The sequence below is a fragment of the Dama dama genome, chromosome 12 (genome assembly GCF_033118175.1).
Source record: "Dama dama isolate Ldn47 chromosome 12, ASM3311817v1, whole genome shotgun sequence".
Classification (NCBI taxonomy): Eukaryota; Metazoa; Chordata; class Mammalia; order Artiodactyla; family Cervidae; genus Dama; species Dama dama.
In genome coordinates, this window is record NC_083692.1 from 66001406 (window position 1) to 66020760 (window position 19355).

The 19355-nt window shown below is 51.8% G+C and overlaps 1 protein-coding gene across 2 annotated transcripts in view; it reads right to left on the bottom strand.

The window, feature by feature from the left end:
* PAK6 (p21 (RAC1) activated kinase 6) overlaps positions 1 to 19355 on the bottom strand; it is a 27560-nt gene continuing 8205 nt past the window's right edge. For both annotated transcript variants that reach the window (XM_061157600.1, XM_061157599.1), the window contains exons 3-10: positions 12742 to 12950; positions 11205 to 11858; positions 5393 to 5890; positions 5153 to 5286; positions 4661 to 4787; positions 4446 to 4571; positions 3836 to 3970; positions 1 to 1543 (exon numbers count right to left, since the gene is read on the bottom strand). In XM_061157600.1, the coding sequence (XP_061013583.1) occupies positions 1376 to 1543; positions 3836 to 3970; positions 4446 to 4571; positions 4661 to 4787; positions 5153 to 5286; positions 5393 to 5890; positions 11205 to 11858; positions 12742 to 12945 (2046 nt within the window). In that variant the 5' untranslated portion in view covers positions 12946 to 12950 and the 3' untranslated portion in view covers positions 1 to 1375. The remainder of the gene's footprint in view (positions 1544 to 3835; positions 3971 to 4445; positions 4572 to 4660; positions 4788 to 5152; positions 5287 to 5392; positions 5891 to 11204; positions 11859 to 12741; positions 12951 to 19355) is intronic.

Consider the following 19355-nt stretch of genomic DNA (forward strand, 5'->3'; position numbering starts at 1 on the left):
TTAATTTAAAACAGGCACAAGTGCAAACAATTCACAAAAGGGAAGATGCTTTTGTTTTTTAAAACTCTGACCCTTAAAAAAAAGTTCTTGCAATTTTTTCTTTTTGCCCCAAAGCAGGGCTCTAGGGACAGAGGAATCTAAAAATATTATCTAGATAGGATCCGGACACCTGGAGTTCTTCCCTGGGATTCCCTGTCTCACAACAGCCCTGAAGGCTGGGAGGACAAGGAGACAGGTGTATGAGGAGGAGTTAGGGGTGGGTGGTATGCACAGGTGGGGTGCCCACTCCAGTGACATGATGGCCCCTGGGAGCTGGTTCACCTCCCCCCAGACCAGGATTTTGAAATGAACTGGTCCCCCAAGCACACACAAAAAGGAGCGGGTCCCTGATGACCTGGTTGTTGAGATGAAGCTCACAAAGTCTGTTCTCTCACCATTCTGGTCCCTGGCTCTCAGACTCCACAGTACAGGAGAAAACTGCCAAGCACCTGGGTTATGTTTGACTCAATATAGACCTCTTCATTGGTCAGGTAGAAACCCGGGACTTAAGTGATAGGAGGCCAGGCAGGTCGCCTTCAGAGCAGAATTTAGTGGGGAGAAGATGGAGAAGCCCAACCAAAGCCAGCCGTGGGTGACCTTCCTCCCCGCCCACACGCACACCCTGTAAAGTGAGACCACCTTTACTGCCAGTTGCCTCCTTCCTCTTTCACCCAGAAAACTCCCCTCCCTCATCCATGTCCTCTGAGCAGGCTGTTCACACCCGGGCGCTAGCTGTGCTAGGGGTGTGTTGTCATCACAGGTGGGTCAGGAAGCCAGTGGCAGGTGAAACTGCAACTTCAGGAAGTCAGACACAAAGGGAGGAAGATGGATTCGGGCAATAAACGCCTTCCCGGTGGCTCTCTCAGACCCCAGGGTTTGGAGCTGGAGCTGAGAACAGCAAGCATCCTAGTGAAGACAGGCAGTCTGCCTCTTGGGTGACCTGGGATGCTCGATTACAACTACCGTTATTTATATATATATATATATAAAAAAGAACCACAGCAGCCTTTTCTGCTGTGTTGGCCACCATGGCCAGAAACGCTGGTCTCCATGTTTCATAGAAATATCCCTGTGCAAATAACAAAGGGTCATCCCGCAGAAGGGGTCTCCATCATCCCAAAAGCAACTGGGCACTCCTGGGAGGGAGAGTGACCGAGGGGCAGGTCCGGCCTGGCCCAGTGGGCTGAGGGGAAGGAGGGTAGGGTGGGGCTTCACATTCAATCTTTGGAGAGAATACTGAGAGTGAGGCAGGCAGGCAGGCAGGCCTGTTGGCAAGCTGGCGGCCCAGTGTCTCCTGCCTGTGGGCACAGGTGGCAGGCGCACTCTGGGGCTGGGCTCAGCAGTTGGAGGTCTGCTTGCGGTAGAGCTGGATCAAGGGCACCAGGCACTCGGGCAGCCCGGTCTGTAGCAGGAAGGGGTGGTCCAGGAGCTCCTGGGCCGTGGCTCTCTCCTGGGGGTCCCGCACCAGCATCCGCTCCAGGAAGTCTCGCAGCACTGGGGAGACCTGTGGAGGCAGGGCAATGAGAGGAAGCCACAGCTGGTAGCCACTTGGGGGTGACCCAATTTGCCTGGCTCCACCACCATATGAAAGCCTTATATTCTCTTGTTTCTTACTTCCTGGTTCCTCCCAGGCTCAGCACTTTTTGGATTATCAGGTAGGTAAGCCTGGCAAGCTACAGTCCATGGGATCGCAAGAGTGGGACATGACCTAGCGACTAAACAACAAAAGAAAATCAGCATCTGTCCAGGAAAAGTGGCCAGTTCACCTATAGGGGTGCTGTTGAGCAATGGAATTAGGGTACCTGGAGAGCTGGGCTCCCAATACAGCCCATCTACCACGCTGCTTCTCAGGGCTCTCAGTGTTCAGACTCTGTGGAAAGGTACCAGTGATCCAGTTCTGGGTCTATCCCTGATCCCTTGACAAGTTGTACTTTCTCTACAGCTCAGTTTTCTCATCTGTAGAATGGGCTAATGATAATATCTGCTTGCCTTGTCTTTCACATAGGGCTTTAGTGAAGATTAAAGAAAAAAAGGTCAGGGATGAAGAAGTGTTTTGAAAACTAGAAAAGAACAAAGTGAGACCTGGAAAGAAGATTCCTTTGTTGCTCGATGCCTTAGAGTCTAAGTCAAGGGCTTGCCTCAGTTTATTCTGAGAAATATTTTAGGATAAGGCTGAGTCTTAGGCTGCTTATTTAACTTATATGCAGAGTACATCATGAGAAACCCTGGGCTGGAAGAAGCACAAGCTGGAATCAAGATTGCCGGGAGAAATATCAATAACCTCAGATATGCAGATGACACCACCCTTATGGCAGAAAGTGAAGAGGAACTAAAAAGCCTCTTGATGAAAGTGAAAGAGGAAAGTGAAAAAGTTGGCTTAAAGCTCAACATTCAGAAAACTGAGATCATGGCATCTGGTCCCATCACCTCATGGGAAATAGATGGGGAGACAGTGGAAACAGTGTCAGACTTTATTTTGGGGGGCTCCAAAATCACTGCAGATGGTGACTGCAGCCATGAAATTAAAAGACGCTTACTCCTTGGAAGGAAAGTTATGACCAACCTAGATAGCATATTAAAAAACAGAGACATTACTTTGCCAACAAAGGCTCGTCTAGTCAAGGCTATGGTTTTTCCAGTGGTCATGTATGGATGTGAGAGTTGGACTGTGAAGAAAGCTGAGTGCTGAAAAACTGATGCTTTTGAACTGTGGTGTTGGAGAAGAGTCTTGAGAGTCCCTTGGACTGCAAGGAGATCCAACCAGTCCATCCTAAAGGAGATCAGTGCTGGGTGTTCATTGGAAGGACTGATGCTGAAGCTGAAACTCCAATCCTTTGGCCACCTCATGCAAAGAGTTGACTGGTTGGAAAAGACCCTGATGCTAGGAGGGACAAGGGGACGACAGAGGATGAGATGGCTAGATGGCATCACCAACTCGATGGGCATGAGTTTGGGTAAACTCCGGGAGTTTGTGATGGACAGGGAGGCCTGGTGTGCTGCGATTCATGGGGTCGCAAAGAGTCAGACACGACTGAGCGACTGAACTGAAACTGAGTCTTAGGCTGTTACAGAAAGCTGTATCCTCTGGGGAATTAGCTAATTAGAACTATCCGCTAGTTTAGGGGTCAGGAGTGCAGGCTCTAAGGACCATTTGTCTCAAAGTATTTCCTGTCTGTCCTCTCATCCAGCTGGGCTACGAAACCATTTTGCCATTTAGGCACCCGGCTTCAACCCTCTGGGACATTTCTTACTCAGGCCACCAGAGGGCAGTGCCATGTTGCAGCTCTGTGTTGAGCTGGCCACCAGCAGGGGGTACCCACAGGTAAGGACTGGGGGTTGGGGTGGATTTGGCAGAAAAAGGTTCAACAGGCGCACGTGCGCGCGCGCGCGCACACACACACACACACACACACACACACACACACATGAACATTGTTTTGAAGGGAAAACTGGCTTAGATGTGGTTAGGATATACACTGGCGGGGAGGGCAAGCCAATTCTCTGTGATGGACTGGGAACATGTGCTGTGGTATGGCTCCCCAACACATGGGATAGAGGGGGTTCCTGCTCAGTTAGCTTCTCTAGATTCTTTTCCGGGACATCAGGGTTTCCCACAGCCTTGCTTCGTTTTCTTCGGCCCCCGTCATTGCCTGCAGGTGGAAACTTGTCAGAGTGACCGTAAGAGGTTGTGACTAGGCTCCACACCCAGGTACAGCTGGTCCTGAGAGCCAGGCTCTGGTCCTTGAAGCCTCAGGAAGAACGGGGCCTGCAGGCTCACACCTGTGTGCTGACTGACCTTGTGGGAGTTCTTCAGCTTGGGTGGGGGGCTGTCCCGGAGCCTCTTCATGGCTTGCACCGGGGAGTCACTGAAGTAGGGGGGCTCTCCATCCACCATCTCAATCACCATGATGCCCAGAGACCAGATATCTACCTGCAAGAGGAGAATGTCCCTGACTCCACTGGCCCGAGTCTGGCCCCTTGGTAGTGAGCAGCGTGCTGCAGGTGGAGAGGAGCGGCTGGTCCCAGGTCTACCTGTTGAGTTGGCTTCCTTCCTGGCCACCCACCCAGTGCCCTGCTTCAGTGACCACTGACTGCAGGGTCAAGCTGTCAGCCACTCTCTTAAAAAGGCCATCACACACAGGGAAGCCTGGCCTGCCCTTGAGCTTCAGGCACACCCCAACCTGCCCTTGAGCCTGGGGGAGAGCATTTGGGGGGCCAGCTTGTGGCAGCAAAGTCATAGACCAGAGAAGAACCAGCCAAAAGGGGCCAGTGGACAGCACTGACCAAGCGGGAACCTAAGAACCAGGGGCAATCTTTGGTGGGAGGCTTTGGGGAGGACCACAAGTAGAAGAACCATGTGTCTCCAAGCCCTTCTGGGAGGACTGGGGGCTGGAGAGAGTGGTTACCTCAGTTGCATACAGAGACCTGGAGATCACTTCCGGAGCCATCCAGTAGGGGGTTCCCACCAGGGACTTCCTCTTAGGGACATCTTTGCTGATCTGTGCACAGAACCCGAAGTCCGAGAGTTTCACCTGGAGTTACGGTGACAGGGAGGAAAGGGAGTGAGAGGTGAGGGAGCGGGGAAGGGGGTGGTGGGTGTGCCAGGGTGGGCAGGGCTTACCCTGCCGTCGAGAGTCAGCAGGATGGAGTCGCTCTTGATGTCCCGGTGGATGACACCCTGGGCGTGCAGGTAAGCCAGAGCCTGTAGCACAGCCTCACACACGGTGGCGATCTGCTCCTCATTCAGCCTGGATGTATAAGGCATGGCCACCAGCAAAAGAGAATGTTAGCTTTGGCAGGGCAACTGGGCAGAGGGGCTGGGCAGAGTGGGTGCCCCAATACTGGGCCCCATAGCTCCTGAGCAATGTGTGGGGGAGCCGAGTCAGGCCAGAGCCCTGGTGGAAATGGGCCTGGGCCCAGGCTGGAGACCCAGTGTCTTCTCCACTCCCCTAAGACCCCCCAGGTTGGTTTACCCAGGCTGATGGTCGTGGGGAGGATGGCTCAAGACAATGTGACAGGTACCTCAATCATCTGGGACTCAGGCTACCTGATAGCCCTGCCAGGGCAGTAGTGGGGCAGCCAGTGCTGGGGTCCCGCCCTCCCAGCTGCCCACCTGACTTGGGAGACGATGTCCGTGAGGGCCCCACCCTGCAGGAACTCCATAAGCACCCACAGCTCCTCGCCCACCAGGTAGCTCTTGTACATCTCCACCACGTTGAGGTGCTGGTAGTCCCGCATGATCACCACCTGGGGGCAGGAGGGGATGCCTGAGTGCCAGCACTCTCCCCAGAGCCCCTGCTCCCGGAGGTCCATCACTGACCCGCCACACGCCCTCCACACCCTCTCCTCCCACCTCGTTAAAGAGCAGCTCCCTGCGCTGCTGCTTCCTGAGGTCCATCATCTTGACGGCCACCTGGCGGCCCGAGTGCTTCTCCCGGGCCAGGCAGACGATGCCCGTGGAGCCCTCGCCAATCTTCACGTAGCTGTCCAGCAGCAGCCGCGGGTCACCCTGGTCCACCACCATCCTCAGCGCAGCCTTGAACTGCTCGTGCGTCACAACGCCCGTGTCCTCGCCTGCTAGGGCACCCTTGGCCACTGCGGGGTCTTGGGGCAGGTACAGGTTGCTGGTGCTGATCTGGGCATGCCGGGTGCGGGGGGACCCCGCCGGGGAAGAGCGGCCTGGAGGAGGGCCGGCGGCTGGGGCCGCGCGGAGGGACTTCTGGGGGCTGCTGGTATCCGAGGTGGTCAGAGGGCTGAAAGGCCCCACGGGCTGGTCTGAGGGCAAGGACTGGGCCTTGACTACCAGGCTGGGGGGGCCGCCTTTCAGTGCCGGTCTGAAGGAGGAGCTGGGCTGTAGAAAGAAACAGAAAGAAAGGTTGGCTGTGAGAGCACTTGGAGCACCCTTCCCAGGGACAGGGGGTGACTGCTGTGACGTCTGGACAAGTGTAGGGTCAGGCAGGGCATCAGATGAATATGGGAGGGTGCCTCAAGCAAAGATTTTCAAATGGAACTGCAATCAAACCACAGTCCTGCTTGAGAAGCCAACCCCCAGTGTTCCCAGGTGAGCAGAAAAAATAACAGCTGTTTATATCCACTTTGCCCCTCCTGGGAAGACAAAGCCAGGTCCCTGGAGTGTCCTGGGCTGGGTGTTTCTTCCCTGGGTGATGGACAGTCAGACCCCAGGGAAGCCACCAGGAGGCCATCCCTGCTGTGTGCTGTGGGGCTGCACAGGGAATCTGGGTCAGAGGCATCCACAGCTGTGTCTCTCCCACCCAAGGGCTCAGGTGGGCAGAAGAGGCCCTGGGCATCGGGTGGGGGACGTAGCAGTGCAGCTGTGACTGACTCCCAGGGCAGGGAAGGAAAGTCCCAGTCGAGGTCTCAGAGTCCTGCTCATTCCTGACCATGGGGAGTCTGCGTGTCTGTGCTGTGAGCCACACAGCACATGTTACCTGGGGGCGGGGGGTCCTTGGGTGTCCCCTGGACTGGGGATTTGGTGCTAGAGAGATGTGGAGTCAGGAGGGTAGGTCCGGCCAAACACAAGCCTTGGGGCCGGGGTGAGAGGTTTCCTAAGGGCCCCCTGGAGCAGCCCCTCTGGGTGATCTATACCCCCAAAAGGAAGAGAGGGCAGGGGGCCCATGTTTCTGATCTCTGGCGGGGAGGTAGGGAGAGAAGGTGGAACTGAGTGCAGACTGGGCCCCCAGTGAGCCCTTCACAGCTCCAGCCCTCCTGGCAGCCCCAGCAAGAAAGGGTCCCATCCTTGGGTTTTCCCAAGAAGCTGGTAAGGTACAACACAACACCTCCCAGGGGCACTTGGGAGGGTCATCCCCCAAAGTGACCTATTGGGGGACACTTGAGGAGCTGCAAAGGGACCTTCCAAGAACATATCATAGTCCATCTCATAGACGGTTTGTCTAGGTGCCCAGAGGGTGCTGGCCCTCCCTCATCCTCACAACTGAGTCAGCGTCCAGAGAATCGACTTAAGCACTCAGCTTGGGCTGGGCTGTGTCAATCTGGGCCTTGGGTCCTACCAGGCTCAGCCAGAGCCTTCTCAACCTCTTCAGCCCCCACCCCAATCCCTAGCCTGGCCTGGCCTAGGGTTGAGCAAGTGCGTGATGCCACTGCTGCGGCTGCTCTGCCAGCCCCAGCCCCACGTGCCCGCTGGGCGTGCTCCAACCTCCGGCAGGCCATGCCTGGCTTCAGCTCAGTCTTTGAGGTGAAGGAGCAGGAAAGCCTCCTGGGACTGCTGAGACCACTCCACCCCGGCCTGGGGAGCACATAGGTAGACTGTCCCGTGTCCCTGCCAGTACCCAACCCTCAGCTGCCTTTCCCTAGCCTGTTGTGGTGAAGCAGTGGGACCTCCGGCTGAGGGTCAGGAAAGGACCCAGATTCTGGTCTTGCTCTGCTCTAACCTGCATGAATCCTAGGCCGGTCCCCCTCTCTGAGCCCCCATTTCCTTCGATCTGGGGAGCTGGATAAAATGCAGAATCCTGGGCCTTGGGAATGGCCTCAGTAGGTTCCAAGAGCAGGGACTCTGCATTTTAACAAGACCCCGGAGACCTGGGTTTGATCCCTGGGTAAGGAAGATCTCCTGGAGGAGGAAATGGCAACCCACTCCAGTATTCTGGCCTGGAGAATTCCACGGACAGAGAAGCCTGGTCCATGGGGTCGCGTTGAGTCAGACATGACTGAGCAGCTAACACACTAGAACTGGGTTTTGAGATGGGAGGAACCTTGAACCACAACTTGAGGTGCTCTGTGATTCCATGGCTGCGGGGAGCCCATGGGGGTGCTGGGACTGGGGGAGGGGAGGGCGTGGCCACCACTGAAGCTGTGGGGCCACAACCAGGAACAGAAGTACCACACGCTGTCACCCAGAAGCAGCGCCCAAGGCTCTGTAAAAAGGCTGCCTGCTGGCTAAGGCGGATTTAATATAGAAAATGAGCAGCATTGGTGTGGGGCTGGGCAGAGCTTGGGGACGTGAAAAGCTCCTCAAGTTGCCCTCAACTTTATCTTCTCAGCCTTTGACCTCTCTCCTCCCTGGCTCTCTAAGGAAGGCAGTGAGACAGTTTCCCATTCCTTCCGGCCTCTCAGCCTCCTGCATGAGCTATCTGCTCTGAGGATGTGTGGACACGGGGAGGGTGGGGACAGGCCACGCAGAGGGGCTGAGGAGGGGGTCCCAAGTGTCCCTTTGTGGGCTTTGCTGCCGGTCTCCACAAGGAGGGAGCTTCTACCTCACAGAGCCACCAGAAAGGACAGAGTGAAGCTTGTTAAAGCACTCCAAGAAAGCGAAAGGGCAACAAAACGTGGAATTAATTAAGGTCCCTGGATTAATTCTGGAATTACTTGTGTGAGGCCTCTCGCAGGGCAGGAAGCCACTAGAAAGAAGAGTCGTTCATGGAGTTACAACACTGCTGCACGTTCCCTTCCCGGGCTGTGGTGACGGGGTCGGGCTCTCCAGCTGTGGGCTCAGGAGGCTGTTCTGTCAGGGCTGCACAGGCAGAGGCCACCTCATAATATTTAAGAAATAATAAAGCCATTTACAGAGGGCTTACCACTTTAACAAGGGCATTTTATCTCATTTAATGCTCATGGCCCTGTGGATTGTTTTATTAAGCCATGGGTAATATTATTATCTACATTTGTAGATGAGGAAATAGGCTCAGAGAGGTTAAGTAACTTGCTTAGAGTCACTCAGTAGGAAGCCGACTTCAGCCCTATGCAGTGGTGTGACTGGGGGACTTGGCATATAATGGAGTACATGATACACAGCAGCTATTTAAGCCAGGTTTACTGATTGCTGAGGTCTTTCTGACTCAGCCTTTCTGCCACTGAGTGGGACCACTGCTAAATCGCTCAAGCTCTGTCTTACCTCCTTGGCCTCCCTGTCCCTTCTTGGGGTCCTCTTTTGCTCTTTGGTCAAAGTGAGTGACTGCAGGCCAAGTGTACAAGAGTTGAGGGCAGTAGTTCTCAACTGGGGGTGATTTTTTCCCTTGAGGAACACATGGCAATGTCTAGAGGAATTTGGGGTTGTCCCATCTGAGGGATGCCACTAGCATCCAGAGGGTAGAGATCGGAGATGCTCCTGAATATCCTTCAATACACAGGAGAGTCCCTACCACAAAGGATTATCTGATACAAACGTCAGCGGTACAAGGTTGAGAAGCCTGGACCCAGAGTGGCTCAGGGGCAGTCTTGGCCCTGCCTTTTAGGGGCCTGGCTTGAGAACATCTGTCCAGAAGGGTGTGCCCAGGGGGCCAGATTGGGAACTGTGGTGTCTCTGAGTGCCAGACAAGCGCCACCTGCCTCCACAGGTGCAGGGGAGACCCTGCACCCCTTGCAGCAGCAGCCCACAGTAGGTGCCTGGTGAAGTGTGCAGAGATGGGGGATGGCCTGGCCCCCTGCTATGGGGTGCGGGAGCGAGCCCTGGGCCATACATGTCAGTTTTGACACCCCCTTTCTCCACATCCCTGAAACCATCCCCCTGCTCCATCAGGACCCTCTAAGTGCATTTTCTGGTGGTATGCACTGTCCTGCTCCTTCCTTAGTTTTTTGGGGAATGTCTCCCCTGGGACACAGCCTTCCACACCCCTCTACCCGCTCACAGGCACTCATGTTTTCTCACACAACATATCAAGCCACATCTCATCTGTTTCTCCCCAAAACCGAACCCTGCAGAGGATCCCAGCCTACTGTCCTTTGTCCCGAGGGGGTGGGGGCGGGCGGCTGGAGGGCACAAAGCCTAGATCACCTCTGGCTGGCAGTGACTGAGAAGGGGTTGAGGGTACAGGTCACTCCCAACCCCGCTGTCCCCCATGTTCAGGCGGGACACACAGGGGCCCTCTGGGAGGGGAGACTCTGTCACTCACGCTGCTGTGGTGGTATTTCTTAGATCTGAACTACAATCCTTGTGGGCTTCGCTAGTGACTCGGGGCTAAAGAATCTGCCTGCCAAGCAGGAGACACGTTGATCCCTGGGTCTGGAAGATCCCCTGGAGAAGGAAATGGCAACCCACTCCAGTATTCTTGCCTGGGAATCCCATGGACAGAAGAGCCTGGTGGGCTGCAGTCCACAGGGTTGCAAAGAGTTGGACATAGGCGACTAAACAACAACAAGCTTGTGCTGCAGCCTAAGCTCATTTCTGTCTGTCCCTCAGGAAGGAGCTAAAAGAAGCCTTCGTGAAAAGGCCTTCATGAGCAGGAGGTGTGAGCCCAGTGGGCCCCCCACCCCTGGCTGACTCTTTGAGTCAGTCTTCTCATCTGCCAAATGGGAAACGATGTTACTGTCACCACGGACGGGGTGTCACAGGGTATGGAAGAAGCCAAAGCATTCTCCTCTGCCTGCCAAGAAATGTCACCATTAGGACTTCCTTCACTGTTTCCTTTTTAACAAGAAAAATGTGTGCATTTGATACTGTCATACATGCTGAATGTTGGTTTTCCCGATGCTCCCAAACCCAGGCAAATTCAATCCTCTAGCTTTTCATATGGCACACAATATGAGAAAAAAATAATTATAGAAATGTTAAACAGAGCAACAACCACTAGAAAAAGGGTAGGCAGGAAGGAGGGGAGGAAGGGAGGGAGTGAGGACAAGAAATCCTCACTAGGGAAGGGCTAACGCGAGCATTTCTGAATGCCTATGGGAGAAGCAGCACCGGGAGGCTGTGCCTGACCTCAGGAGAGCCCTGGGACAAGCAGGGGGTTGAGGCTAAAACAAGATCTAAGAAGAGAGAGCCAGAGAGACCCTGCCCCCTAAGTCCTAGAGCACCTACTTCTGCTGGGGCCTGGGTCGGTGGTGCTGGGCACTGAGGACAGGGGAGGGTCTGGGCTTGTGGTTAAAAGTGTTGCTTTTTCAGGGGGTGTACCTGCCTCCCTGTGCGGCCTGCCTAGACATACCCCAGAGAGCAGGAGTGTCAGCTGGGGCATACTGGAGCCCCTCAGAAGCCCCTGCAAAGTGACCTGGCTTGCAACCTCTGACTCACACGTGCTAAGCCTTTGGAGGAGGAGCGCTCAGCTGGTTCAGGGTAGAATCCTCAGCTGACGATCTGTTGCCTTCCCCCAACCCGACCATGTAAGCAAGAAAGGCGGGCAGGGTCTGTGTCCCCAGTGGATGCAGTGGGCCCAGCTGCCTACCCTGGTGAGAGTGGGGGCCCCGGCCTGACCTACCTTGCTCTGCGCTGGAGGGCCTGGCTTGCTGCTGCTTGGAGGGGCCGTGGCAGGAGCAGACAGGAACATGCTTCGGAACAGCCTGCGCTTCAGGCTGCTCTCCTGGGTCTTAGGGCTGGGGCTGCCCTCCCCACCAGGCCTGCCCGTGGCTGAGGCCACCAGGCAGGACTGCGGCCGGGCCTCCTCGGGGCCACGCCTGGCAGTCTTGGTCCCACGCCTGCCCGTGGCTGTTGAGGGTGAGGTCCCAGTGGGGGAACTCTGCATACAGGTAGCCAGCTGCAGGCAGCGCTGTGTGGCACCCTGGAACTCAGCAGGGCCCAGGGACTGTGCTTTGGCGGCCAGTCCGTTGGGAAGGACCCGTGGGCTCTGCAGCTCGGGCCACGGCACCTGCCTGCGTCCTGCTGGTGCGCCCCCGTTGCAACTGAGGTAGAGTCCGTGGGGGTCGCTGCGCTCAGACTGGGGGCTCTGAAGGTACATGTCCGGGTCAGTGGCCCACTGCTCATCCCCCAGCAGCCCCAGGGACTGTGCCCGCCGCCGGCTGGTGGGGCTGCGGCCACGCAGGGTGTTGGAACTGATGACCGACAACTTTTGGATGTCGTTGAGCAGCCCGGAGATGTAGCCATCTGTGGGCACCGAGCTGCCCCGCACCACCGTCTGCAGGAGGGGTGGAGAAAGAGTGTGGTGAGCCTCCTGTTCATGGTGGAGGGTGGGGGTCAGGTTAGAGAGGGGGGTCTGGAGGAGGAGGAACACCTGAGGACCTTGCTTGCTGCATCATCTACCTGCTCCTTAATTTTTCAGTCCCTTACCAGGGCTCACAGAGGGCCAGGCCGGTGCTGGGGTGGGCATACAGGAAGAAAGTTCATTCTCATGGGCTCAAGAGCGCCGCAGTCTGGCAGGGCAGACAGGTGAGTAACCATAGTGTTTAATCCAGAATGCCTGATGGTGTGGGTGGCTGAGCCTGGGGAGCTGGTGGGACTTCAGACCCTGCCTGGGGCCCGCTGCCATTCTCCAGCTCTATCTGTGGTCTTCTGGGGGGGGGGGGGCACACAGAGGTCTCTGGCGGGACAGGCTCCAGGCTAGGGCTCTCCTCCACACACATGGGCTTCGTGGCCTCCAAACCCCACCAGGGCCCTGACCCCAACCCCCATCAGGCTCTTCATCACGTTGTGTCCTGACCTACACAACGCAATAATCCCCTTGGCCTGTGAGAGCCCCAGGTCCAAACATTGCTTTGGGACATACTTAAAGATTGTTCATTGTTATCTGAAACTCAAATTTTATTGGGCCTCCTATTTGCTAAATCTGGCACCCCTCCCACCCTGTGGGTAGGGATACCCCTCCCCCTTCAAACCAGACTCCTTTTCCCTAGGGAGAAGAGAAGAGGCTGATTAGCAGGGAAAGAAAACAAGGTAACTAATTGATAGCTGATCATCAGGTGTTTCCTCAGGTGCCTGGGTGGTCCTGCCAGCTACCCTCAGTGAAGAGGGATGGTCTGAACCCCACCCTCCGCACTCACCCCCCCCCCCCAACACCTCACCTTCATGGGCTGGAGCTGCACCCGGGTGATGCGTGAAGGGTCTACCACGGGCTTGGGTCGCCGCAGTGTGTCCAGGATGTTCTGCCATTGTGGGGGGAGGCCCACGAACTTGCCTTCTTTGGGGTCGAAGGAGGTGTGCACGCGGTGCTGGAAGTTCTGTGGGGCTGAGATCTCAGGGCGTTTCTTCTTTTTCTTGCGGAACATGGTGCCTGCATGGGGAGGATCAGGCTGAGTTCCGGCTTCACAGGGGCCTGGCCCCAGGGAAGCACAGGGGACTGCAGCGTGTGCTGGAGCCCCAGGCTCCCTTCCCTGGCACAGCCCCCCAGCACCGGCCCAGGCTCCCCCTACCCCACCTCGCAGGCCTCTTCCTCGGGGGAATGGGCTAGCTCCCCACAGAGCAGTCCCAGAAGTAGCAAGAACCCCATAAATAAGCCAACACAGACTACAAACATGGAAAAGAGGTGTCTGTTTTCTTGTCTGCGCCAAGTCCCCTGCCAAGCACGCAGACTCTGGGGGTGTGTTTTTATAAGATCCAAAGCCCATGACAAATATCATTCCACCATCAAAGAGCTAAAAGGGGGGGTGAGGAAGAAGGAGGAAAACCGGGAAACTCATCGTATGAAGTGAGCATGATCTTGATTCTTAAAGCAGATAAGACTAGCACAAGAAAAGGAAAATGTGAACCAAGTTCATTTATGAACAATGAAAGAAAATCCTAAATAAAATTAGCAACTTGAATCCAACTATGCATCAAAGGTTTTTTTTTTTTTTCTTTTATATCACAGTCAACTCGGGTTTGTCCCAGGATGGTTCTAAAACAAAAGCTGTCAATGTGACATGCACCTTCACAAAAAGGCAAGCTGCTGATTCACAGGCATGCTGCCCAGTCAGGGACCAAACTAAAAGGACCCTCGTGGTCCCCAGGTGCTTGGCCCTACTTCTGGAAAGGCCCTGAGCCAAGGGCACTGCTTGGGGAGGGTGAGGGCCACTATCTTAGGGGGAAAAGACAGCCCACCTCAGCTTGGGCTCCTTTCTCTCTGGTCTCAGAACTCTGACTATACAAAACGTCCCCTACAGTCAAACCTCCATCCCTTACTTTGCAGTTGGGGGTTTGCCTAAGGCCCTAAGGGCCTTCCCTCATAGCTCAGTCGGTAAAGAATCTGCCTGCAATGCAGGAGATCTGGGTTCGATTCCTGCGTCGGGAAGATGCTCTGGAGAAGGAAATGGCAACCCACTCCAGTATTCTCACCTGGCAAATCCCATAGACAGAGAAGCCTGGCAGGCTACAGTGCATGGGATCGCAAGAGTCAGACACAACTTAGCAACTAAACCACCACCACCTAAGGCCCTACTTAGCTCCATCAACAGCTCTGAGTGACATGGGCATGCAGATGTGAGAGAGGGAGACTGGAGACCCAAGAGGCAAAGTGCTGACCCTTCCAAGTGCTGCTCTGGCCTTGCCTTCAGGGAGCCCTAGGCTGGGACCACATGTGATGGAAGATACAGCTGGGGTACCCACTCAAATACTTTTATATCTGATGTGGCTCAAAACAGCTCAATGGGTTTGTGTGTGTATGTGGGTGGGGGTGTGTGTGTGCAAAAGACACTCAGTAGGCTCTCGTGTCAGATAGAAAGGTCACTTTCAACAAGACATGTTTTTTTTCTTGAATTGAATGCTTGGATCATTCATCTATCCACAGAATTGAATATGTTCATGGCATGCTCTTTTTTGCTTCTGCTCTGGAGGCAGAATTTTCCTGGTGACTTTCACAGGTTCTGGAGTAGGTCACAGATCTAGGAGGGAGCTGGTGCCCACTTGGAGGGCAGGGGGCCCAAACAGCCATAGCCTCTCCACATTCACCAAGCATGAATCAGTCTGAATCCAGGTCATACCTCTTAGAATGGCCATTACTTTTGGGACCTTGAAATTCAGGAATCTATCAAACATTCCCACCAGGCAAAGCCACATGTGCAGAAGCTCCAAGAACCAAGGGCTTTAGAATGAAATATACCTTTGAGTTATAGGAGAGCAGCAGGAAGTCTGCCACTAATTTGGGGAGATTCTGAGTGAGTTATATAAATGCTGTGACCCTCAGCACTCTTCATCTATAAAGTGGGGTTAATAAAAGATAAGACACAGGTTTAGGGAATGTTAAGTGAGCAGATTCCCATGAAACAGGGGCTTTTTCTCTTGCTCTGTTACCTCTCTGAGCATCCTCTCAGTTCAGGGTCCTGCAGACAGCAGAACATGAGCAGATACAAGTCTGGAAGTGATGCTCAACCCCTGTCCTCTCCGAGTCACCTGGCAGGGGTTATGCGTGATTTCCGGTACTGGGGAGGCCCTTGCTACCTCTCCATATGGTAGACTCTTCATAGTTTGGTAAAACTTGACCTCCTCCTGGTGGTCTTTGGCTGCAGAAGAATCTCAGTTCTGCAATTCTGTTCTCAGAGCCTCTCAGACTCCCTGGATCTGTCCAGACACCTCTGAATTAGCTCAGCTGATGGTTTCACTCTCCTCTCCACTCTGTGAACTCTTCTAGATGTACAGGGAACAGCCTAGAGTTGAAAAAGAGCTGGCTAATACTCCCTCCTGCAAGGAGATCAAATCAGTCAGTCCTAAAGGAAATTAACTGAATATTTATTGGAAGGATTGATGCTGAAGCTCCAATACTATGGCCACCTGATGGGAAGAGCTGACTCATTAGAAAAGGCCCTGATGCTGGGAAAGATTGAAGGCAGGAGGAGAAGGGGACGACAGAGGACAAGATGGTTGGATGGCATCACCAACTTGATGGATATGAGTTTGAGCAAGCTCCAGGAGATGGTGAAGGACAGGGAAGCCTGGTGTGCTGCAGTCCATGGGGTCGCAAAGAGTCAGACAACGACTTAACAACAACAATTTTCCCCCCAACCTCACCCAGAACACGCCCCGCCCTAACTTCTTGACCCCACTCATGGGCCCAGCATTTGCTGCAGGAATGTGCGGAGATAGCATCTTTAGTAAATGGTCTATGTGACTCTGAGATCACCCTAACAACGATTCCAGAATAAAGTTCTTCCCACAGGTATCAGGAAGGGCCTGAGGAGAAAGGAAGACAGTGTAGGGTCCTAGGGCCCAGGAGTTGGGGTGGGAGGTCAGGAGCTGACAGAAGTAATGAACTGAGCTCAGGCTTCAGGGGAGGGGAAGTAGAGATTTAGAAATTGGAGCCAGTCACTTAGCTAGTGGGAAATCCACACCTAAAGGGAAGCTGCCAGGACTCATCCAAAATGATAGAAAGGCCAACACTGCTTGAGACAACACAACTGTGCACACAGAAAAATCTACACACAATCTTTTGGGATTAAACGTGAATTTTAAAAGTCCCCAAATCAAGATCAAAATTTTAAAAAATCAATTGTATTTTTGCATATCTGCAACAAACAAATAGAAAATGAAATTAAAAAAAAAATTCTATGGGACAATGGGAAATAGACCTTTGGGCTTTGTACCTCAACCCTCCCACCCTGCCCCCATGTCTGGTAAAGAGCTCTTAAAACTCTTGGAATCCCCAGAGTGATAAGACTGTTGAAACTTTTAGCCTCCCCCACTCCTACTTCCGCAAAGGGAAGAGGGGGCTGGAGACTGAGTTAATCATCAGATCCAGTGGTAAAGAATCTGCCTTCCAATGTAGGGGATGTGGGTTTGAGCCCTGGTAGGGAAAACAAGATCCCACATGCCACAGGGCAACTAGTCACAACTGGAAAGTGCACACCGCAAGGAAGACCTAGCACAGACACCCCCCCCCCCCCCGCAAAAGTCATCAATAGCCAATGATTTAATCGATTGTGCCTACTTAATGAAACCTCCATGAAACCCCTCCAGGATAGGTTTCAGGGCTGGTGAACCCAGGTGCTGAAAGGGTGTCTGGGGAGAGCATGGAAGCTCTATGCCCTTCCCCTTTCCTGCCCAGAATCTCTTCTTCCCTTTAGCTGTTCCTGAGTTGTCTCTTTTCTAGTGAACTAGTCATAGTAAAGTGCCTTCCTGACTTCCACCAGCCATCTCAGCAAATTATCAAATGTGAGAAGAGGGTTGTAGGAAACTTAATTTATAGCCAGCTGGTCAGAAGTACTGGCTTTGGAGTGGGAGTCCAAAAGAGGGGGCAGTTTGTAGGGCTGAGCCTGAGGGGTCTGTGCTATTCTAGGTAGTTAGTGTCAGAATCAAACTGCATTGTGGAACACCCAGTTGATGCCAGAGAGTTGGAGAAGCTATCTTAGGAGAAAAAACTTCTCATTTGATGTCAGAAGTGTTATTAGGTAAAACCCTTCAGACATCCTTTCCCATTATATGTTAAAAATATCAGATTTTTATGAATAAATCTGATTGAAGAGGTACAAGGTCTCTACATGGAAAAATAGCAAACATTAAAGATAATAAAGAATGTTCATAGGTTGCAAAACTCAATATTATAAAATTATCAATTATTCCCAAATTAACCTACAGAGTTATTGCAATATCAATCAAAATCACAGCATAATTCTGTTGATGGAAATTTACAAACTGTTCTATATTCTAACAATGAAAAATCAGAAAGAGAAATTAAGGAATCAATCTCATTCACCATTGCAACAAAAACAGTTAAATATCTAGGAATAAACTTATGTAAGGAGACAAAAGAACTGTACACTGAAAATTATAAGATACTAATGAAAGAAATCAAAGATGACATAAACAGATGGAGAGACATTCTATGTTCCTGGGTAGGAAGAATCAATATTGTGAAAATGACTATACTACCAAATGCAATCTACAGATTCAATGTGATCCTTATCATAATTACCAATGGTGTTTTTCACAGAACTAGAACAAAAAATTCCACAATTCATATGGAAACACAAAAGACCCCGAATAGCCAAAGCAGTCTTGAGAAAGAAGGATGGAGCTGGAGGAATCAACCTTCCTGACTTCAGATTATACTACAAAGCTACAGTCATCAAGATACTATGGTACTGGCAAAAAAACCCAGAAACATAGACCAATGGAACAAGATAGAAAGCCCAGAAATAAACCCATGCACCTATGGGTACCTTATATTTGACAAAGGAGGCAAGAATATACAATGGGGCAAAAACAGTCTTTTCAATAAATGGTGCTGGGAAAACTGGACAGCTACATGTAAAAGAATGAAATTAGAATACTTCCTAACACCATACACAAAAATAAACTCAGAATGGATTAAAGACCTAACTGTAAGACCAGAAACTATAAAACCCTTAGAGGAAGATATAGGCAGAACACTCAGTGACATAAATCAAAGCAAGATCCTCTATGATCCACCTCCTAGAGTAATGGAAATAAAAACAAAAGTAAACAAGTGGGACCTGATTAAACTTAAAAGCTTTTGCACAGCAAAGGAAACTATAAGTAAGGTGAAAAGACAACCCTCAGAATGGGAGAAAATAACAGCGAATGAAACAACTGACAAAGGTTTAATTTCCAAAATACACAAACAGCTCATACAACTCAATACCAGAAAAACAAACAACCCAATCAAAAAGTGGGAAAAAGGCCTAAACAGACATTTCTCCAAAGAAGACATACAGATGGCTAACAAACACATGAAAAGATGCTCAACATTGCTCATTATTAGAGAAATGCAAATCAAAACTACAATGAGTTATCCTCTCACACTGGTCAGAATGGCCATCATCAAAAAGTCTACAAACAATAAATTCTGGAGAGGATGTGGAGAAAAGGGAATGCTCTTGCACTGTTGGTGGGAATGTAAATTGATACAGCCACTGTGGAAGACAGTATGGAAGACAGTATGGGGATTCCCTAAAAAAACTAGGAATAAAATCATCTTATGACCCAGCAATTCCACTCCTAGGCATATACTCTGAGAAAACCAAAATTGAAAAAGACACACATATCCCATTGTTCCTTGCAGCACTATTTACAATTGCTGAAGAACATGGAAGCAACCCAGATGTTCATCGACAGATGAATGGATAAAGAAGTTGGTACATATACACAATGGAATATTACTCAGCCATAAAAAGGAACACCTTTGAGTCAGTTCTAATGGGGTGGATGAACCCAGAACCTATTAAACAGAGTGAAGTAAATCAGAAACAGAAAGACAAATATTGGATTCTAATGCATATATACAGAATCTAGAAAAATGGTACTGAAGAATTTACTTACAGAGCAGCTATGGAGAAACAGACATAGAGAATAGACTCGTGGACATGGGGAGAGGGGAGGAGAGGGTGAGATGTATGGAAAGAGTAACATGGAAACTTACATTACCATATGTAAAATAGACAGCCAACGGGAATTTGCAGTATGGCTAAGAAATTCAAACAGGGGCTCTGTAGAGGGGTGGGATGGGGAGGGAGATGGGAGGGAAGTCCAAAGGGAAGGGCTATATGTATGCCTATGGCTGATTCAGATTGAGGTTTGACAGAAAACAACAAAGTTCTGTAAAGCAATTATCCTTCAATAAAAAAACAAATTAAAAAAAAAAGAAATTGACAAACTGATTCTAAAATGTACAGAGAAACATAAAGAATCAGGAATAGCCAAGACAGTCTTGAAGAACACAGTTGGAGAGTTATGTTACTAGATATCAAGA